The sequence below is a fragment of the Syngnathoides biaculeatus genome, chromosome 9, assembly GCF_019802595.1.
Source record: "Syngnathoides biaculeatus isolate LvHL_M chromosome 9, ASM1980259v1, whole genome shotgun sequence".
Classification (NCBI taxonomy): domain Eukaryota; kingdom Metazoa; phylum Chordata; class Actinopteri; order Syngnathiformes; family Syngnathidae; genus Syngnathoides; species Syngnathoides biaculeatus.
This window is the reverse complement of record NC_084648.1, coordinates 26,361,302-26,381,383: the sequence shown is the minus strand read 5'-3', so window position 1 is coordinate 26,381,383 and position 20,082 is coordinate 26,361,302. Positions and strand designations below refer to the sequence as shown.

General features: G+C 43.4%; 1 protein-coding gene across 4 annotated transcripts in view; it reads left to right on the top strand.

The window, feature by feature from the left end:
* sh3pxd2aa (SH3 and PX domains 2Aa) overlaps window positions 1-20,082 on the top strand; it is a 169,641-nt gene that overhangs the window by 18,353 nt on the left and 131,206 nt on the right. For all 4 annotated transcript variants that reach the window (XM_061829127.1, XM_061829123.1, XM_061829122.1 and 1 more), the window contains exon 2: window positions 12,043-12,123. In XM_061829127.1, the coding sequence (XP_061685111.1) occupies window positions 12,056-12,123 (68 nt within the window). In that variant the 5' untranslated portion in view covers window positions 12,043-12,055. The remainder of the gene's footprint in view (window positions 1-12,042; window positions 12,124-20,082) is intronic.

Genomic DNA, 20,082 nt, shown 5'->3' with positions numbered 1-20,082 from the left:
AAATCAATGATTATATTTATGATCTACCATATTGTTTTGTTTCTGGTTTAGTCTAAGTAAAAGTTGGAGGTATATCTGCCTTAAATTGTTTTTACATAAAGATTTTATTTATTTTTTTGGATGAAGTGATTGTTGAATTCCTATTGTTCAGCAATAACAGAATTATCACATTCATACTTTTAGTCATTTTATTTTGATGGTCATGCTCTTTAAAAAATAAATCAGAAGGTACTCTCTCAGTTGTAGATTTTTTTTTCACAGAACACATTCATACTTTTACTCAAGTGTATTATTTGGAGGACTATTTTTTTATTTTTACTTGATTCGTATTATTGGTGGAGTTTGTACAGTATGTTCTTCTAGTGCCTGCGTGGGTTTCCTCTGGGCACTCCAGTTTCCTCCCACATCCCAAAAACATGCAACATTAATTGGACACTCTAAATTGCCCCTAGATGTGATTGTGAGTGTGGCTGTTTGTCTTTATGTGCCCTGCGATTGCCTAGCAACCAGTTCAGGGTGTACCCCGCCTCCTGCCCTTTTGACGCTGGGATAGGCTCCAGTACTCCCCGTGACCCTCGTGAGGATAAGCGGCTAAGAAAATGGATGGATGGATATTAGACTTGACACTGATCTGACCTGGGTGATCAGTATCGGCCAGTCATTAGCATTGCATGCTGATCAGCTGATGCGCCTTAATGTCGTAATTAGCCGATCTGATCATTATCACAGAACGGCTCTGAAATAAACAATTACCTCGCGTCGCCATTGTGTATGCTAAATTTGAATCCAAAAATTGTTTTGTTTTTAGTCTTGTCATGTATCCTTTGACATACTACTATAAACATCTGACAGCCTATATCAATGGTGTGTCACAGACAATACATCTAAGAAAGACAACATGTAATGTGTGGATCAGACTACAAGACAAATTTGGTCTTTCACAATTGCACAATGTCACACTACTGCAATCAAATCTTTGCATCCCATCTTTTATGATCACTGGGCTTATCTTGTCAACTCAAATGGATACAGTCCTTACCATGGCAAAGACATCGCAAGGCATGTGTAATAAGAACAAAAGGAGGTGAAAAGAACGTGTGGTGGTTACAAGTGCTCGGGAAATTGTTAATTGAGGGATTGCTTTAGGTATGTTCATGTACTGCTCACGCTCGGCGAGCAGATAAAAGAGATTGAGGAAAAAACACCCAGATTCATGGCTCATATACTCCGAGATCTTAACAGCTAAACCTTCCTCCCAGAAGGCACTACAGATCAATGAAAATCAGAAATAGCAGGCTTTTGAACAGTTTTTTCCATCTAGTAATTAAGTAATCAAATTCTTGATCCAACCTTAGGACACTCAGTCACATATTATATATATATATATATATATATATATATATATATATCCCAAACCATCTGAGAGACATAGTCTCTCCAGCGTGTCCTGGGTCATCCTCGGGGTCTCTTTCCGGTGGGACATGCGGGGAAAACCTCACCAGGGAGGCGTCCAGGAGGCATCTATTCATATTCAGTTTATCCGCAGGACTAATCGGAGAAATGTCCTGACCGACTCTCCAGTTAAAGGGTTAAGCTACCCCTTTACCCCAGCCAACTCTAACGCCGTGCGTGCAGGAGGACGGGAGCTTCTTAAGTTGGTGTCGAGATAAATTCGCCTAGGTATACTAACTGCCTTTAGTTTTGCAGAGCCAATCCAGTCTGCCTCCACTCGTCCGCCTTGTCGAGTAACCTTTCTGAGTAACAAGATGACAAAGTGTTCACTCTGCTTTTACAGAAGCTCCATCTCTTATGAATGGATTGCACTTGTCATTGACCTAGCAAATTTAATTTTTATTAGGATTGTACGGATTTGTTCCATCTTAAGTCAGAGATTATCAATGAGTGACTGATTAAAATAAAATTTTTACGACTAAATGATGTTAATGTCGATGACGTTCGATCTTTAATGAGGTAGAATGGTAATAATGAGATAAGAGAAGGACAAAGATAGATGATGGAAATTTTAAGAATTTAATACAATGATAAAGATTGTTGAGATAACATTCATTCTACAGTTCCCTTTAATTAATAAATGCATCTTTAAAAAATATAACCACGACTCGGGTTTGGTTTCACTCTAGTTTTGAACAATAGCATAAATGTATCAACATTCTTGTGAATACAATTCTCTCATGCATTCTCAGGCTTGTTTTAGTTGGTTGCCCATCATGTGTTGCCTTGTCTGAGAGAGACAGCCATACACAGGTTATATTCTTTTCACAAATCTGTTTCAAAGCGTCTTATTTTCTGCTAAAAGTCCAGTGGAAAAATAGTTGAAATCTATTTCTGCTTGCCGACTTCCTGTGTGGTCATTCGAGGGTGACGGGCTTCCTATTCAGTAACTTGACGCTGCAACCGTCTTGAAAAATGTTAGGTGTGGCTTGACAGCTGCATCCTCTCACTGTCTTTATATCATAAATAAGATGTGAATACAAAGATATAACAATAATTGGGTTCTTAAGGTTGCTAACGCCAATTATATGTATGTATTTACAATGATATGAAAAATAGTCAGGTTTATATAAGGTTACTGACTTTGGTATACGTATGCAATACAATAAGAAGCTAAGTGGGTAGGCTACGTTTATCAGAGAGATCTTTGTCGTGCTGGTGACCCAATCAAGTGTAATTTTGTTTGGCGACATCTTGTGTCCAATTTGAGAGTTGGTGGCTCAGCTCAAAACATGAACCTGAAGCCATACACCCCAATTGTTATCAATTCGCTCCATTGCTATTTGTGGTATGGCAACCTATCTGACAATCTGAATTATATGCCCTAGGCACCTCATTTGGCCCTCTCAATGCGGAGGAGTAGCAGCTTGACACTGAGCCCTTCCCAGATGATCAAGCTTTTCACCATATCTCTCACGGAGAGCCCGGACACCCCGCGGAGGACACTCATTTCGGCCGCTTGTATCTGGGATCTTGTTCTTTCGGTCACGACCCACAGCTCATGCCCATAGGTGAGGGTAGGAACGTAGATCGACAAGTAAATTGAGAGCTTCGCCTTTCGATTTAGCCCCCTATTTACCACAAAAGATTGATACAAAGTCCGCATCACTGCAGACGCTGCTCCGATTCGTCTGTTGATCTCCCGCTCCATTCTTCCCTCACACGTGAACAAGACCCCAAGATACTTGAACTCCTCCACTTGGGGAAGGATCTCATCCCCGACCTGGAGAGGGCACTCCATCTTGTTCCGACTGAGGACCATAGTCTCTGATTTGGAGGTGCTGATTCTCATCCCAACCGCTTCACACTCGGCCGTGAATCGCTCCAGTGAGAGCTGCAGATCACAGCTTGATGAAGCCAACAGAACTACATCATCTGTAAAGAGCAGAGATGCAATGCTGAGGCCACCAAACCGGAGACCCTCTACGCCTTGGCTGCGCCTAGAAATTCTGTCCATAAAAGTTATAAACGATATCGGTGACATCCTTGGTGGAGTCCAACTCTCATCGGAAACGAGTCCGACTTATTGCCGGCAATGCGGGCCAAACTCTGACAAATGTCATACAGGGACCGAACAGCTCGTATCAGGGGGTTCGGGACCTCATACTCCAGAAGAACACCCCACAAGACTCCCCAAGGGACATGGTCGAATGTCTTTTCGAAGTCCACAAAACACATGTAGACTGGTTGGGCGAACTCCCATGCACCCTCGAGGATCCTGCCGAGGGTGTAGAGCTGGTCAACTGTTCCACAGCCAGGACGAAAACCACATTGCTCCTCCTGAATCCAAGACTGGACTTCCCGACGGACCCTCCTCTCCAGTACCCCTGAGTAAACCTTACCAGTGAGGCTGAGGAGTGTGATCTCGCTATAGTTGGAACACACCCTCCGGTCACCCTTCTTGAAAAGGGGGACCACCAACCCAGTCTGCCAATCCAGAGGCACTGTCCCCGATCTCCATGCGATGTTGCAGATGCCTGTCAGCCAGGACAGCCCTACAACATCCAGGGCCTTTAGGAACTCCGGGCGAATCTCATCCATCCCTGGGACCCTGCCACCAAGGAGCTTTTTAACCACCTCGGTGACCTCAACCCCAGAGATAGAAGAGCCCGCCTCAGAGCACCCAGACTCAGCTTCCTCGTGGGAAGGTGTTTTGGTGGAATTGAGGAGGTCTTCGAAGTATTCCCTCCACCGACACAACATCCCGAGTTGAGGTCAGCAGCACCTTGTGCCCACTATACACAGTCTTGACAGTGCACTGCTTCCTTCTCCTGAGATGCAGAACGGTGGACCAGAATTTCCTCAAAGCCATCCTGAAGTCTTTTTCCATGGCCTCACCGAACTCCTTCCATGCCCGGGTTTTTGCTTCAGCAACTACCGAAGCTGGATTCTGCTTGGCCAGCCGATACCTGTCAGCTGCCTCGGGAGTCCCACAGGCCAGAAACGTCCAATAGGACTCCTTCTTCAGCTTGACAGCATCCCTCGCTGTTGGTGTCCACCCCACCAACGTGTTTGCGGATTGCCGCCACGACAGGCACCGACCACCTTACGGCCACAGCTCCAGTCGGCCGCCTCAGCAATGGAGGCGCGGAACATCGTCCACTCGGACTCAATGTCCCCCACCTCCTCTTGGACGTGAGCAAAGTTCTTTCGGATGTGGGAGTTGAAATTCCTTCTGACAGGGGAATCTGCGAGCCGTTCCCAGCAGACCCTCACAATACGTTTTGGCCTGCCACGTTGGACTGGCATCTTACCCCACCATCGGAACCAACTGACCACCAGGTGGTGATCAGTTGACAGCTCTGCCCCACTCTTTACCAGAGTGTCTAAGACATGCGATTGCAAGTCCGATGACACAACCACAAAGTCGATCATCGAACTGCAACCTTGTTTGTTCTGGACAATCTGTGATGAGCACAGAAGTCCAGTAACCAAACATCACTCGGGTTCTGATTGGGGGGGGCGTTCTTCCCAATCAGGCCCTTCCAGGTCTCACTGCCATTGCCCACGTGGGCATTGAAGTCCCCCAGCAGAATGATTGAGTCGCCAGAGGGGGCACTCTCCAGCACTCCCTCTCAGAACTCCAAAAAGGGTGGGTACACTGCACGGCCGAGCCCCATGGGTGCAGGCCCAGCCACCAGGTGCTTGCCTGGCTCCAGAGGGGGGCCTCGGTGACCCGTGTCTGGGCAAGGGAAAGCAAGATCCAATTTTTGTAGTCATCATGGGGGTTTTGAAGTCGTACTTTGTCTGGTCCCTCACCTAGGACCTGTTTGCCATGGTTGCCCTACCAGGGGCATGAAGCCCCAGACAACTTGGCTCCTAGGATCATCGGGACACACAAAACCCTCCACCACGATACGGTGACAGCTTATCCTCACAAGTGTTGCGGGAGTGCTGGAGCCTATCCCAGCTTTCACGAGGCAGGAGGTGGGGTACATCCTGAACTGGTTGCCAACTAATCGCAGGGCACATAGAAACAGACAACCATTTGCAGTGACAATCACACATAAGGACAATTTTAGAATGTGGGCGGAAACCGGAGTGTAAGGAGAAAACTCACAATTTTAATTTAGTATTTTCTGCCTTGTGCGATTGTTGGGACACTGATATTCTGCTGGTCCAATCAGTAACAGTATTAGTAATTTTTTTTGTAGAATATCACACAATTCGTCACGTTAGCCTGCCCCATTTGCACAACTGTCGTGGCACTGGTCTATTATGGGAACCGCAAACGGGTAAAGGGACTGTACAAGCTTTACACAATGTGGAACGTTGACGCACTTATCTCGTATCTGTTTTAAACAAAGATTTTACATCTTGCACGACTTTTATAAGGAATAGTTCCTATAAATAGAAATATCGCTTGTTCTTTGTTGTGCTGCTTTGTTGGTCTTTATTTTGTATGTCGTACCAGCGCAGCACCGTCTGCCGGAGAAAAATTCCTTGTGTTTTTTCACACTTGGCCATTAAAGCTGATTCTGATTCTGATCCGCACCACTGTGAGGCTGACAGTAACCAGTTTCTCCACCTCATGCCTTCTTAAATTGATTTAATCAGGCAAAAAGTGTATTACGCATTTTTTGTCTTAATGAAGTTTGATGTGAAATCGTTTTATTGAATTACAAAATTAACATTTCCAAACTGAACTTTTTGTACTAAAATCACTGTTGCTTTTTTAGCCAGAGAATATTATGGGTCTCTTGTTTTATGTGCAACTAAATAGGGCAGTTTAGGCAGAGCTCACTACATTTAGTGTTAAGCTCTAATTCTCTGCCACACCAAGTCCTGTGTCTATGCTCTTTCTTTGGTTGAAAACTGAATCTCCGGTTTTATCTCTTCAAAACTGTAAGTTATGTCTCTTCTCAGTGTAAGCTATCAATATACTTTAGAATATGCAATATGATCACAATATCAAAGATATGACTTTTAAGAGAAATACTGTAGGCCTCTAATGTGACAGTTACATTTGTTGCCAGTATAGATGCATATCAAAGTTGCCAATTTTGTATTTTTTTTTTATTCCAGATGTTCTTTTGAATTTGAACAAATGGAAAAGTAACGAGCAAAAAATGCATTCTTATTTAAAAAAAACAAACAAAAAAAAAACAACATACAATGTCCCTTTCTTTTTTTCTGGAACAAAGGACCCACTGTTTCTCCAGTTATTCCTTTTGATATTTAAGAAACACATTTTAGACTTCTTTTCAAAGAAACTGGTCGCATGTATTTTACAAAAGTAAGAGCTTTCTTCTCTTGATAATAATAAATCTAAGGAGGTAGTGTATGTCCTAGGTATAATTATATCTTCATTAATCAGTACCTACCAGAAGTAGACGAATGAAGCTCTTATCGGATTTGCATTCTAAGTATCTCGAGCAACGTCATTAACTGTCATGTAAAATTACGACACTTTCAAATGATCTTGTTCTGACTTTTAAGATAAAATAACAAAGGTTTTAAGAGTATAAATGTACCACTCTTTATTAAAAAAATGTTTTTTTCAACTTTCGCATTCGTGCTGTGCTACTATCAAAAAGTGTTTGAATTCCCCCAATATTTTGGATTTATGGGCATTAAAGCATTTTTCCTTATTTGAGGACCGTCCCGATGCCTATACTACGCCACAGATCAGCCTCGTCATTCTCGAGGATGTGTCCGTCCATGTGATAGACCCTTAAAAAACAAATCACACATGCGTAGACCAAGGAAAACAAGAGCCATAGATGACATTTTTATTTATTCAGTGTGCTGTTCGGCTGTTCGATCAACCAGAATTGAGAATCTGCATCCTTTTTATGCTGAAACAGATTTACTGTGTCACAGTGGAATTTTCAAGGTTTCTCTGTGATTTCTTGGGATTTTAATTGAAGTTTATTGAAATTCAGAGTTGAACAGAATTTCTAGAGGCAGACGAGACACAAAGAGCTAATTGTAAATGTAAAGAGAAAAGAAAATCATTCCATATCAACAACAAGAAAACAATAAATATGGATGTTGCATGAGACTATAGTGCTACACCCTGTGAGGGAAGGACGGGACAATATAGGACAGGAGAAGAAGCATGCATGACAAGGTTTGTGAACCTGGCCATACAAATGAACTGTGGTGCTCAGTGAAGTGAATTATAGAAGTCTATAAAATGACAATGTAAGTGGGGGGGGATACATGAGCAATTCACATATACATGAGTTATTTGTAACAGTAAGTGAGTGGTTCCACACCTAGTGATAGAATCCCATGGGTGAGTACCTATGGATTCACACCGTTGTACAAGAGAAACAACTGACTGGCCAATAATTGCCTGCATTGCGGAGGCTAAGGACCCCACCCGCATTGCGGAGGCTAAGGACCCCACCCAATCAATCAAGCACAAGAACGAGATCAGGGGTCAGGACATGCCCATGCCAAGAGCTGCAGAGCAGTCTGCCGGCCCCTCCAAGGCGACCCAACAACTGGCCAGGTCAGGCTCATCAGGCCAGACAACCACTGACGAAGGGGGCTGCCACATCCAGATCAGCAGCAACAAGCCCAGGACTCCCCCCACCAGCACCCGCTACCTGGCCCGGAACATGTGACACCAGACAGGGACAAAAAAGAAAAAAAACAGCAGGTCCCACACCCCACAGGTGACATTTTGAGAGCTCTAAAGAAGGCCCACAAGCAGTTGTTAGTAACATATGAAACACACTCCAGAGTAGGAGTCAACAACATGGTGCCCGTAGGCCAGTGAAATCAAAATCCTGAAAAGAAAATGGATAATAATTGTGAGAAATCATCAACATCTTTTACTGCACATAGATGAATGTATGTAGTATATAATTGAAATTGGCGGCGGCAATTTGGATCAGCTGGAAAGCGGCGGCCTCACAGTTCTAAGGTCGCAGGTTCAATCCCAGACCCACTTGTGTGGAGTTTGCATGTTCTCCCCGTGCCTGCGTGGGTTTCCTCCGGGCTCTCCAGTTTCCTCCCACATTCCAAAAACATGCAACATTAATTGGACACTCTAAATTGCTCTTAGGTGTGATTGTGAGTGCGGCTGTTTGTCTCGATTTGCCCTGCGATTGGCTGGCAACCAGTTCAGGGTGTACCCCGCCTCTTGCCCATTGACAGCTGGGATAGGCTCCAGCCCTTCCCGCGAGCCTTGTGAGGATAAGCGGGTAAGAAAATGGATGGATGGATAATTGAAATTGGCAGAACAGTGGAACGACTGGTTAAAGTCAGGCCTCACACTTCTGAGGACCGGGAGTTATGTGTGATTTGCATGTTCTCCCTGTTCATGTTTTCTCCGGGAACTGCTGTTTCCTCATCCCACATTCCACATCTCAGCACTCCTTCGAACCTTGTGAGCATAAGACAGCTAATAGATGGATTGCTGGATAATTAAAGTCATTTAAGGTGTCATTGCATTTCATATCAGTGCATTAAATTGGTACCCCTTTGCAATAATTACTTTTCCCGAATGGGATTTTTTTTTTCAAATATTCGGCTGTTAGGTCAAGCAGAATGGAGGGTCTGTATCCCTTTTTTCGCTGGAACGGTTGTACTGTTTCACAGTGGAGTTTTCAAGATGTCACTGTGGTTTCTTAGTATGATAATAAATATTTACTGACAGTCAGTCAGTCAAACAACAAGGTTTCTGGTGAGGTGGGGTTGGGGGCGGGGGCATGAGAAAAGAAGATAAAAGACAAAGCACTAACTGTAAGCAAGATTTAAAAAAGTAAATCCTTATATAACTGTTATACCTAGAACAATGACATTAGATATGTTGTATGGGGTAGTAGTGCTACAACCTGTGAGGGAAGAACAGGACATGGCTAGGAGAGAAAGCATTAAGAACAGAGGTCATGAACCCAGCTGTACAACTGAAGTGTGGTCGGAGTGGCTATGTAAATTATAAACATCTATAGTACCAGAGTCTGAGAAAAATGAATATTCTCATATTTGAATATGAGTTATTAGTCACAAGAAGTGAGTGGCCCAACACCCACTGTAAAGGTCCCTGGGGTTTTGTGCATGTGTATACATGCAAGTGATTTGATACTGTTTTGCAAGCACAATGACTGACATTAGTACCCTGGAATTGCTGTGCAAGCACCACAGAGGCTGTCAATCCCACCCAATCAATTGAGAGGTGGTATTGAGCCCAGGAGTCCACCTGTGAGTAGCCCGGCGGATAGGACACATCCCACACAGAGGGACCCAGGACAGTCCACTCCCCCCATTGAAGTGCCACGACAACCAGTCACTTGAAGGAGGCCACAGAAACCCAATGCCACCACCCAAAGCCAACTCCCGCACTCCAACCACAGGAGAGAAAGACATCCCTCTAATTTACAGGGCCCATGCTGCAGCCAGTCCCCATCCAGCTCATAGGTGGGATGGTGTCCCTTGTTTGTTTGAGAGGGTGGGGGATCGGGTCACCTAACAAAGGAAAAATAAGGAGGTGCACTGGGGGGGAAGCAGTCGTGGGCAAGGAGCCTTCCAGCCAAGGGGGCCCCAGACTCGGGAGCATCGCCATGGAGCTCGTGAAAACCCACCTTTCTCCCTGTTACTATGACTGCAAGGTCCTCTAATAGGATTATTAAAGTATCTACTGTATCTAGCTATCCTTTACCTAGCTGTATGTTTGCCCGTCTAGTAGCTCACTCTCAAACGAAACTAAAATCAGGAATGGAGAAAATAAGGCACTTGTAGGACTTGAGCATAAATAGTTTCCATCCGTCCATCCATTTTTCCTGCTGCTTATTCTCAAGGGTCATGGGAGTGCTGGAGCCTATCGCACTGAACTCTTGGCAAAAGGTGGACTACGCCCCGAACTGCCAATCAGTCAGTAAGTCATGTAAAATTCCAGGTTTTGTTTTTCATTCACATGAGCCAATGCAACAACATTCGCTTGACAATATTACTAGTGGTGCTGAGAGTCAGTTTTTTATTTGGTGATTTTTGCACCAGCTGTTGGTGGTTGTCTTTTGATAAATGAAGATTCATTTGACCGTGACATGCTTTATATGTGGTGCATAATTACACATGATATGATATAAATATACAAAGTAGCAAGTGGTCAGACGTGCCCTAGAACCCCAATGACTAGTCGTGCTATTGACAGTATTGAATGACTAGCGAATCAGAATTGAATTGTTACTCATTGGACTATAGCAAAATGAGTCCAACACTTGAAAAATCCAATTTGATTATTTGTAAACTGCATTGTGGGCAACTGGTCAAGACATCTAACCCACAGTTATGGGGACCCTGTAACCCACAGTTCTGAGGACCCCGATTAAAATCTGGCTGCACCTGTGTGGGGTTTGCACATTTTCTCAGTGGCTGTGTTTATTTTGTCTGGGTCCTTCGGTTTCCTTCTACATCCCCAACACATGCATGGGAGGTTCATTGAAAACTCTAAATTGCCCACTTCAGGTTGTACCCTACCACTTGCACAGAGTCAGCTGGGATAGGCTATCGCATGGCCTAGTGAGGATAAGCGGTATGGTATATCAATGGATGGATATCTATTAAACAACAAAGAAATTACACTAGCATGTTTTGTCTGAGGTCATATTGTGGAGGATCTGGATGGTGTTGGTTTCAGTTCTGAGATCCCGGACCTGCCTGTGTGGAGTTTGCATATCCTCCCTGTGCCTGCGTGGGTTTTCTCTGGGCACTCCGGTTTTCTCTCACATACCAAAAACATGCAACATTAATTGCTCCTTGGTGTGATTTTGAGTGCAGCTGTTTGTCTCAATGTGCCTGGCAACCACTTCAGGGAGTACCTCGCATCCTGCCCGTTGATACATAGATGTTGGTATGCTTAAAGTCAATATTGTTGTGATGATATATATACGCCCAATCTGACACGGAAGCTCTTTTGAAGTACAGAACAACTTACAATTGAGTGAATGACCGAGGCAATATCACCCTATCGCTTCGAGCCAGATTTAGATGATATGCGGATCACTTCTAACTAACAACAGACTCCCCGACAGTATGACAGTATGTAACGACGACAGTGCCATAAAACGGCTCGGCTCGGCGCTGTGGTGGGCCGATCACAGCTTCGTGTGCGGCGGCTCGTCAGGCCCGGGCAGTGGTGGATCGTCGTGCCCGAGCCGCAGTGTTGTCGTCGCTTGCAGCTGAGTACACTACATACTGCGGCAACATTGTTCATCCATTGGCAATGGTGCACTCAGCTGCGACAACAACGCCGTACAGGGACCCCAGCTCGGTGACACGATGAGCCACTTCAGCTCAGCACCGCGATGAGCCACTCCAGCTGAAGCCGTGACTAGTTCCAGTTCTTGTGAAATTCTGCTACCGCTGCATCTAGAATTTAAATTTAACTACAGGCAAGGTGGTCATTCGAGCACAGAGGGAAATTGAAACTAATAAACAATAAGGGAGAGATAGTAAATTGACCACAAAAAGGAGTCAAATGTTATATAAATATGAAAGATTTGAAAGTATAGTATTTAAATCCTAAAATGTTGCTTAGTATACGGTCTCTTTTAAAGCTGCCCTTCTCTTTCCCAGGTATATCTCATCAATGTCACCTACTCGGACAATACCTCCCACGTCATCTACAGAAGATACAGCAAGTTCTTTGATTTACAGGTAATCAAATGCAACTAATCAATTTTAAGCAATTTTTGTATTGATATGTCCTGATTCTGTCACTACTTTACAATTCTGAACACATGTATTTGGGAATTGTATAAAGTGAAGAAAACAAGTATTTGATCACCCCGCTATATTTCAAGTTCTCCCACTTAGAAATCATGGAGGGGTATGAAATTTTCATCGTAGTTGCATGTCCAACGTGAGAGAGCTAATCTAAAAAGAAAACTCCAGAAATCACAATGTATGATTTTTAATGATTTGTGTGTTACAGCTGCAAATAACTATTTGAATACCTGTGTATCAGCGAGAATTCTGAGCCTCAAACACCTGTTTATCTGCCTTTAAAAGTCCCACCTCCACTCCATGTATTATCCTGAATCAGATGAACCCGTGTGAGGTCGTTAGCTGCATAAAGACACTTGTCCACCCCATACAATCAGTAAGACTCAAACTTGTAACATGGCCAAGACCAAAGGGCTGTCCAAAGACTCCAGAGACAAAATTGTACAACTCCACACGGCTGGAAAGGTCTACGGAGAAATTGCCAACGAGCTTGGTGAAAAAAGCTTCACTGTTGGAGCAATTGTTACAAAATAGAAGAAGCTAAACATGACGGTCAATCTCAATCGTCGTGCACTCCCATGCAAGATATCACCTCGTGGGGTCTCAATGATCCTTAGAAAGGTGAGGAATCAGCCCAGGACAACACAACAGGACTTGGTCAATGACCTGAAAAGAGCTGGGACCACCGTTTCCAAGGTGACTGTTGGTAATACACGAAGATGTCATGGTTTGAAATCATGCATGGCACGGAAGGTTCACTTGCTTAAACCAGCACTTGTAAAGACCCGTCTTAAGTTTGCCAATGACAATTTGGATGATACAGAGGAGTCATGGGAGGAAGTTCTGTGGTCAGATGAGACCAAAATGGAACTTTTTGGTCATAATTCCACTAACCGTGTTTGGAGAAAGACGAATGATGAGTTCTAGCCCAAGAACACCATCCCTATTGTGAAGCATGGGGGTGGTAGCATCATGCTTTGGGGGTGTTTTTCTGCACATGGGACATGACGACTGCACTGTATTAAGGGGAGGATGACCGCGGCCATGTATTGTGAGATTTTGGGGAATAACCATTCCCTCAGTTAGAGCATTGAAGATGGATCGTGACTGGGTCTTTCCATATCAAGGTTCTGGTGCGGCCTAGCCAGTCTCCAGACCTAAACCCAATAGAAAATCTTTGGAGGGAGATGAAAGTCCGTGTTTCTCAGCAACAGCCCAGAAACCGGTCTGATCTAGAGAAGATCTGTGTGGAGGAGTGGGCCAAAATCCCTCGTGCAATGTGTGCAAACCTGGTGAACAACTACAAGAAAGGTTTGACCTCTGTATTTGCAAACAAAGGCTACTGTACCAAATATTAACATTAAAAAAAATCATACATTGTGGTTTCTGGATTTTTGTTATTTGATTTTTTTCTTTCACAGTGGACATGCACCTTCGATGAAAATTTCAGATGCCTCCATGATTTCTCAGTGGGAGAACTTGCAATATAGCAGGGTGTTCAAATACGTATTTTCTTCACTGTATCTGAATGCGTAAGTGTTCTTCAATTTGGTGCTCTTTATTATGATTCGTTAAGTAATTAGCTGAGGGTCTCAGGAGGCATGGTTTGTATATGTAAGTTAACACTGGCCAAGTATCCAAATGGTGGTTGAGTTCAGCTTTGGCTAGTAACATTTCCTCTTCAGTAGCCACTTTGGCAGATTGTTTTAAGGGCACTATCGCAGGTGTCGTGCAGGCAACCAAGTAACACTGTGATGATGATGTCATTGCCCTTTGAAGTAAAGAATATGTATCACCCACTCGACTCCACGAGTGACAATGAGGAGAGTCATTAATTACAAGATGAAACTTAAAGCTCTCGAATAAATAAACCAACAGTTCATGAACAGTAATAAAATAAATAGGGTGGATGAACACATATGTGTACAACAACTATTAGTAGGGAGTAATTATAATCTAACAACAACAATAAAGTCAATCATTAAGTCAGCTATGTACAGAAAGCTGTTTGGCTGCTCGGAACAGCATCAACATCCTTGGTGCCACAATGTATTTAATTGTAGTTGTCGAAAAAGGCATCCAACATACTAAAGCAGACCTATTTTACTAGTGGCGCGTTTGACATTCACTTTGATATGGACTGCAAGACTTTACTATTTTTATTTGATGTAACATGCTTTCTGTTGTCTGCTTGCAGTGTTCAATAATATCAAGGCAATAGAAAAACTCATGTGATGACAAATTTATTGAAGTGGACTTGTTATAAATAGCTTCTTGCACATGTACACAAAGGATTTATTTGCTTGCACTAAAATCCAAACAAGGTGAGATCACATCACTCTCACAAAAACACATCACCCCCAAAATTATCTTCAGTTGCTAATTTAATACGTTAAAAAAACCACTTTTTTTAGTGTCATGATTTAAAATGGTATTAGCCAGCCATCATTTGTCAATGTCAGCCAAAGTCACAAGATGAAACAGTTAAAAAAGCCTTTAAAGCAAAGACCTCTGGCATGTTGTCCGAAATCCAGTACTTTGCATGAACAGTGTATCCAATAGGTCACGTAATATGTACCCTATTTTGACAATGTGATGTTACATCATCTCATTTTATAGTGTTTTGAGAAGATTTTTATTGACAATTACGAATTTTCAGGGGCGCTGCCATTTTTGCGAGTCACATGACCTACGTGCACGGATGTGACGTGTACCGTGCCGCAACAAAAGCTCGTTTGCATGGGACACCATTTATGCCCAGCGCAGATTTCTCATATTTATCCTCATCTGATGAAGAAAGAGTAGTATCGGTTGATCGAGAAGACTGAGGAATACTTCCGTACAGGTTTGAACCTGTGGCTGTAATTAATGTTGAATATTCGGATGCTTCTTCGGGGAGAATGACGCGGAGTCTGACTACTCTGAGATCTACCCGCGGGACATATGTGCGTAAACAAAGGCCCCCGGCGCTCCGGGCCGGCAGACGCGGGTGGTTCTTCGGACAGGAATGACACAGAGTCTGATGAGCGACCTCCAGGGTGGGCTGCGAGCCGAGTTTCCAGGTGGCGGAGGCCGTTAGCCCCGGACGCCGAAGCTAGGCTGAAGGCCTCAGCCGCTGCCGAAGGCAGGCCATGAGCTCCGGCGGCGGGCCCCGAACCGAGGTTCGACGTCCGGGGCTAACGGCCTCTGCCGTCTGGAAGCTCGGCTCGCAGCCCCCCCTGGAGCTCGCTCATCAGACTCTGTGTCATTCCTGTCCGAAGAACCATCCGCGTCTGCCGGCCCGGCGCGCCGGGGGCCTTTGTTTACGCACTTATGTCCCGCGGGTAGATCTCAGAGTAGTCAGACACCGCGTCATTCCATCCGAAGAATCATCCGAATATTCAACATTTACAGCCACAGGTTCAAATCCGTAAGGAAGTATTCCTCCGTTTTCCCGGTCAACCGATACTGCTGGTTCTTCATGAGATGAGCATAAATCAGAGAAATCAGCGCTAGTCATAAATTGTGTCCCATGTAGTCCAGCCTTTGTTGCGGCGCGGTACATGTCACATCCGCGCACGCAGGTCATGTGACTCGGGAAAATAGCAGCACCCCTGAAAATTTGTAATTGCCGATGAAAATCTTCTCAAAACACTATTAAATGAGAGAGGATTTAACATCACATTGTCAAAATAGGGTACATATGACATGACCTATTGGATACACTGTTCTTGCAAAGCACTGGATTTCCCCTTTAACTCATTTTCAAAGGTTTATTGGCGTAAGTGATGGAATGAAGACACCATAAGCTGACAAAACCCCTATTGGGCAGAAATTAATTTGCAAATACTTATCTAAAGTGCCTATCTTCTTTCTGCAGCGAGACATTCCAGTGATACATTTTAACAAAACAAGATTACTAAATTGTATGACCATACCTGTCACTTGTGATTAATAAAGCATGAAACAAACAAACATCCAGACTTTCAGTTTTGACAAATACAACATAGAACAAATAGTAATTAGATGAGGAAATGTATTCATCCTACTGCCCATGACATCTCAGGTTTACTCATGATTTTGACCTAAATGTGTGTGAGGCAAAATCTGGGTGAATTGAAAAATCTAGCATGAGAAAACACACCAAAAATTATTACGGAGTCTGTTTTGGGTGGGATTTTTTTCAAGGAATAAGACCTAACATTCACAACATTAGAAAGATCTTTTAAACTGCTGTTTTTATTTGGTTCAAATGTAATTCCCCTGCATGGTATTCACTGAATGATGACGACCTTTTAAAATATTGTCCTACATGACAGTCATGTTTGAATTGTGTGCCAAGTCTTGCGCGAGAGTCCCACCCAACACACTGTGTCTCCCAGTGTTTTCAACACTGACTGTTATAGTCAGATTGTGTGCATGCATTTCTGTGTCCCACCCCACTGCAAGTTGATACCATATGTATTTAGCACTGGAAGTCTCTGAGTCACTCGTAAATATGAAACAGCAGTACAGAGAAAGTCATAGAGGCACATCTCAGTGGGTCCTGTGTGTGGCCCAGCAGGAAATGTTTCAATCAGTAGAGGAAAGGTTTTTGATGAAAGGTTCCATTGATGACTAGTGGGCCAACGTGACTCCCCTCTGCAAAAAGAGGAATCACAATGTGGGCTGACTTTCACAGGCAAAACAAAGAGAAGGAAATAAAAGATCACACTCCATAGCCATGTGAACAATGACAGCATTTTGACGATTTTGCCTTGACGCACCACATTATTCATGATGCATTATATAATATTTAAATACATTTTTACCTGATAACAGGGGTGTCTGAACGTTTTGCCATGAGGGCCAGATTTTATACGGTTAAAATGCGCGGGGGCCGACCATTCTACCGGACATTTTTTCACTCAATAACATTAGAAACAAAACAATGATTTGATAATTTATTTTTATTTTTTGCAAACTGCAGACTTAGAACTGGCACCCAAACATTTTTTTTAACAAAATCATTGGATATGAAGACCAGATAAAATTAGAAAAAAGTCTTTCTCTAAAAACCCCTTTTGGGAAGTAAGGCAAACCAAATTTATTTGTATAGCACATTTCGTACACAAGGTAACTCAATGTGCATTACATGACTAAAAGCATTCAAATACATAACTAAAAACATTTGAAAATGTACACTTAAAAAAAGCTATTAGTGCAAGAAATATCACTTAAAGGGGAAGCACTTTAAAACACACTGTCATGATTCTGCCGGTTCAGCCCGGACTGTGCGGATTCCCGCACAGTCGCAATGATTAGGAGGCGGACACCTGGGCCTCATGCTCTCTGATTGACTCTGGTGTATATATAGGACTCAGGGGACGACTGGTCTTGGCCAGAACGTCGCAACTCATGCCCCGTTCCTGCACTCCCGTATCTCTGATCGTAAACACTTGTGTACCGACCTCCGCCTGTTCTCCGACCGGCCCCGTAAGCCTGATGATGCCTTTGACACTCCTGCTATCTTTGATTGCTCTGCTGTGTACCGACTCCTGCCTCCCCGCGGACCTGCTCTCTACGCCCGACGTCCTAGTTACCGCTGCTCTACTTGACTGCCTGGCTGATCCCTGACATTGCAACGAATAAACACTACAAAATGCCTCTGGGTCTCCGGAGTCCTGCATTTGGGTCCTCCTCCTTCTCGATGGGTCGTGACACACACAAGAAAAAGAATAATTAATCTGGATTTGAAAACACTCACACTTGAGGCAGATGTCACCTCTATTGGAAATGTATTCAATTTTTTGCAGCATAATAGCTAAATGCTGATTACTTTGGATTCTGCACTCCATTAGGGAAGATTAAACATACCTAATGTCTTTGGTACAATATATATTAGTCTCTATTAAATGCTCGTTGTAAACTTTTAAATTAAAACTTTGGCCAGTGCATATTCAAAACTGCGGTTTTGATCATAACAAAAAATCTGACGTTTTAGAATTTATTCAGAAGACCAAACAAATATCTTGTCTGGACTAATGAGAAAGGGTGAAATTGAGATCTTGCCTGCACAATGTAGTCTAACTCTGGCTCAATGACTGTGGTGTATTCATGGACATGAGAGTCATTTGGTCTTGTTCTCACACGGCTTATGATAATCTTCATGACCAAGAATGTCTCACACAAGTATGTTGAGCCAAACAAGCTAACCATTTTCATAGCAACTGTTCAAATCTCTGGAAACTTGCCTCCTTCCAATTGGCGGTAGAAATTGACTAGCAAGAGCTCTTGGTGCTGGCTGTGAAACTCAGCGTCGCACTGCAACTCAATGAGCCATCTAATGAAACGTCTTCAATTCTCCGTACCAGGCAAACATTGGCAAAATCTTCCTTCATCTCAGGTCAAATTTTCTCAACTATTTTCAGCACACAGCCTTTGATAAATTCACACTCAGTGAAAGGTTTGCAGTGCTCGGCAATCAGTATGCCATCTCGTAGCTTACCCTTGTAGCATTTTCATTTGACTCACGGGCTGTTTTGAAAAAGTGCTCCTGTGCTGTTGAAATTGCTTCCAGTTATTCCGATTTTTTTGCCGTCATCTTCGGCAAGTTTGTCGTAGTTTTGTTTGTTTGTTTTGTGTGGTAGTGTTGCTTGACATTGAATTCCTTGAGAATAACCACAGTCTCATGGCAAATTAGGCAGACAGTTGTTTTGTACTTACTCCAATTTCCACTTGTTCTGGAATTGCGGCACACACTGTCAACTTTCCTTTTTTAGCTACAGACACCATGTTTGATATGGGGTGTGCTGAAATTATGACACAAGGTCAGATGTCAAGTGCAACAAGGATGTGGCCATAGAGCTACTGCCATCTTCTGGTGAAATGTATTTTTATTTTTATTATTATTTTTTTTTTCATACAGCAGTCAACGATGCCAGCGAGCCGTAAGTAATTGATCTATTAACAGAGGCCGAGGGCCAGTGAAAATTTAAACATGGGCCGCAATAAGCCCCCGGGCCGGACTTTGGACATGCACGCCTTATGATGTAAAGTAAAAATGCTACATTTTAATATGCCACATGTACAATACATTTCTCAACATGATATGGAAAAACTGCTCTATTATGTAATAAGTTGCTATATATTGCATCAGTGATTGCAAACAGAACAATATTGAGTTTAAGCATACCAACATCTATCCATCCATCCATTTTCTTAGCCGCTTATCCTCACAAGAGTCGCGGGAGTGCTGGAGCTTTTCCCAGCTCTCAACGGGCAGGAGGCGGGTACCCCCTGAACTGGTTGCCAGCCAATCGCAGGGCACATTGAGACAAACAGCCACACTCCCAATCACACCTTGGGGGAATTTAGAGTGTCCCATTAGTGTTGCATGTTTTTGGGATGTGGGAGGAAACTGGAGTGCCCGGAGAAACCCCACGCAGGCACGGGGAGAACATGCAAACTCCGCACTGGCTGGTCCGGGATTGAACCTACATTCTATAATGTATGATCACGCAAAAATATTGGTACCCATTTTCAGTTTGAGTGTATCTTTGCAGAAAATTTTAACACAATAATGCAGTCGACCCCCAAGAATTGACATTCTGTGCTATTTTAGGGAAACATGTCTGGACATAGGGCATTGAAGGCACACCATCATCAAGAAAAAACTATTGAATAGCGAGGTTCTTCCATAAAACAGTGGAATGGATAAAGAAAAAAAAAACATCACTGGATCTGCATGGTGTTGTGGCATCACAAATTTAACATTCATCCATCTATCAATCCTTTATGTGAGCTGCTTATCCTTACAAGGGTCGGGCAGGAAGCTTGGTACCACTTGAAATGGTTCCCAGCCAATCGCAGGGCACATAGAGACAAACAATCAGTTGCACTCATAATGAGAACTAAGTGTCCATTGTATGC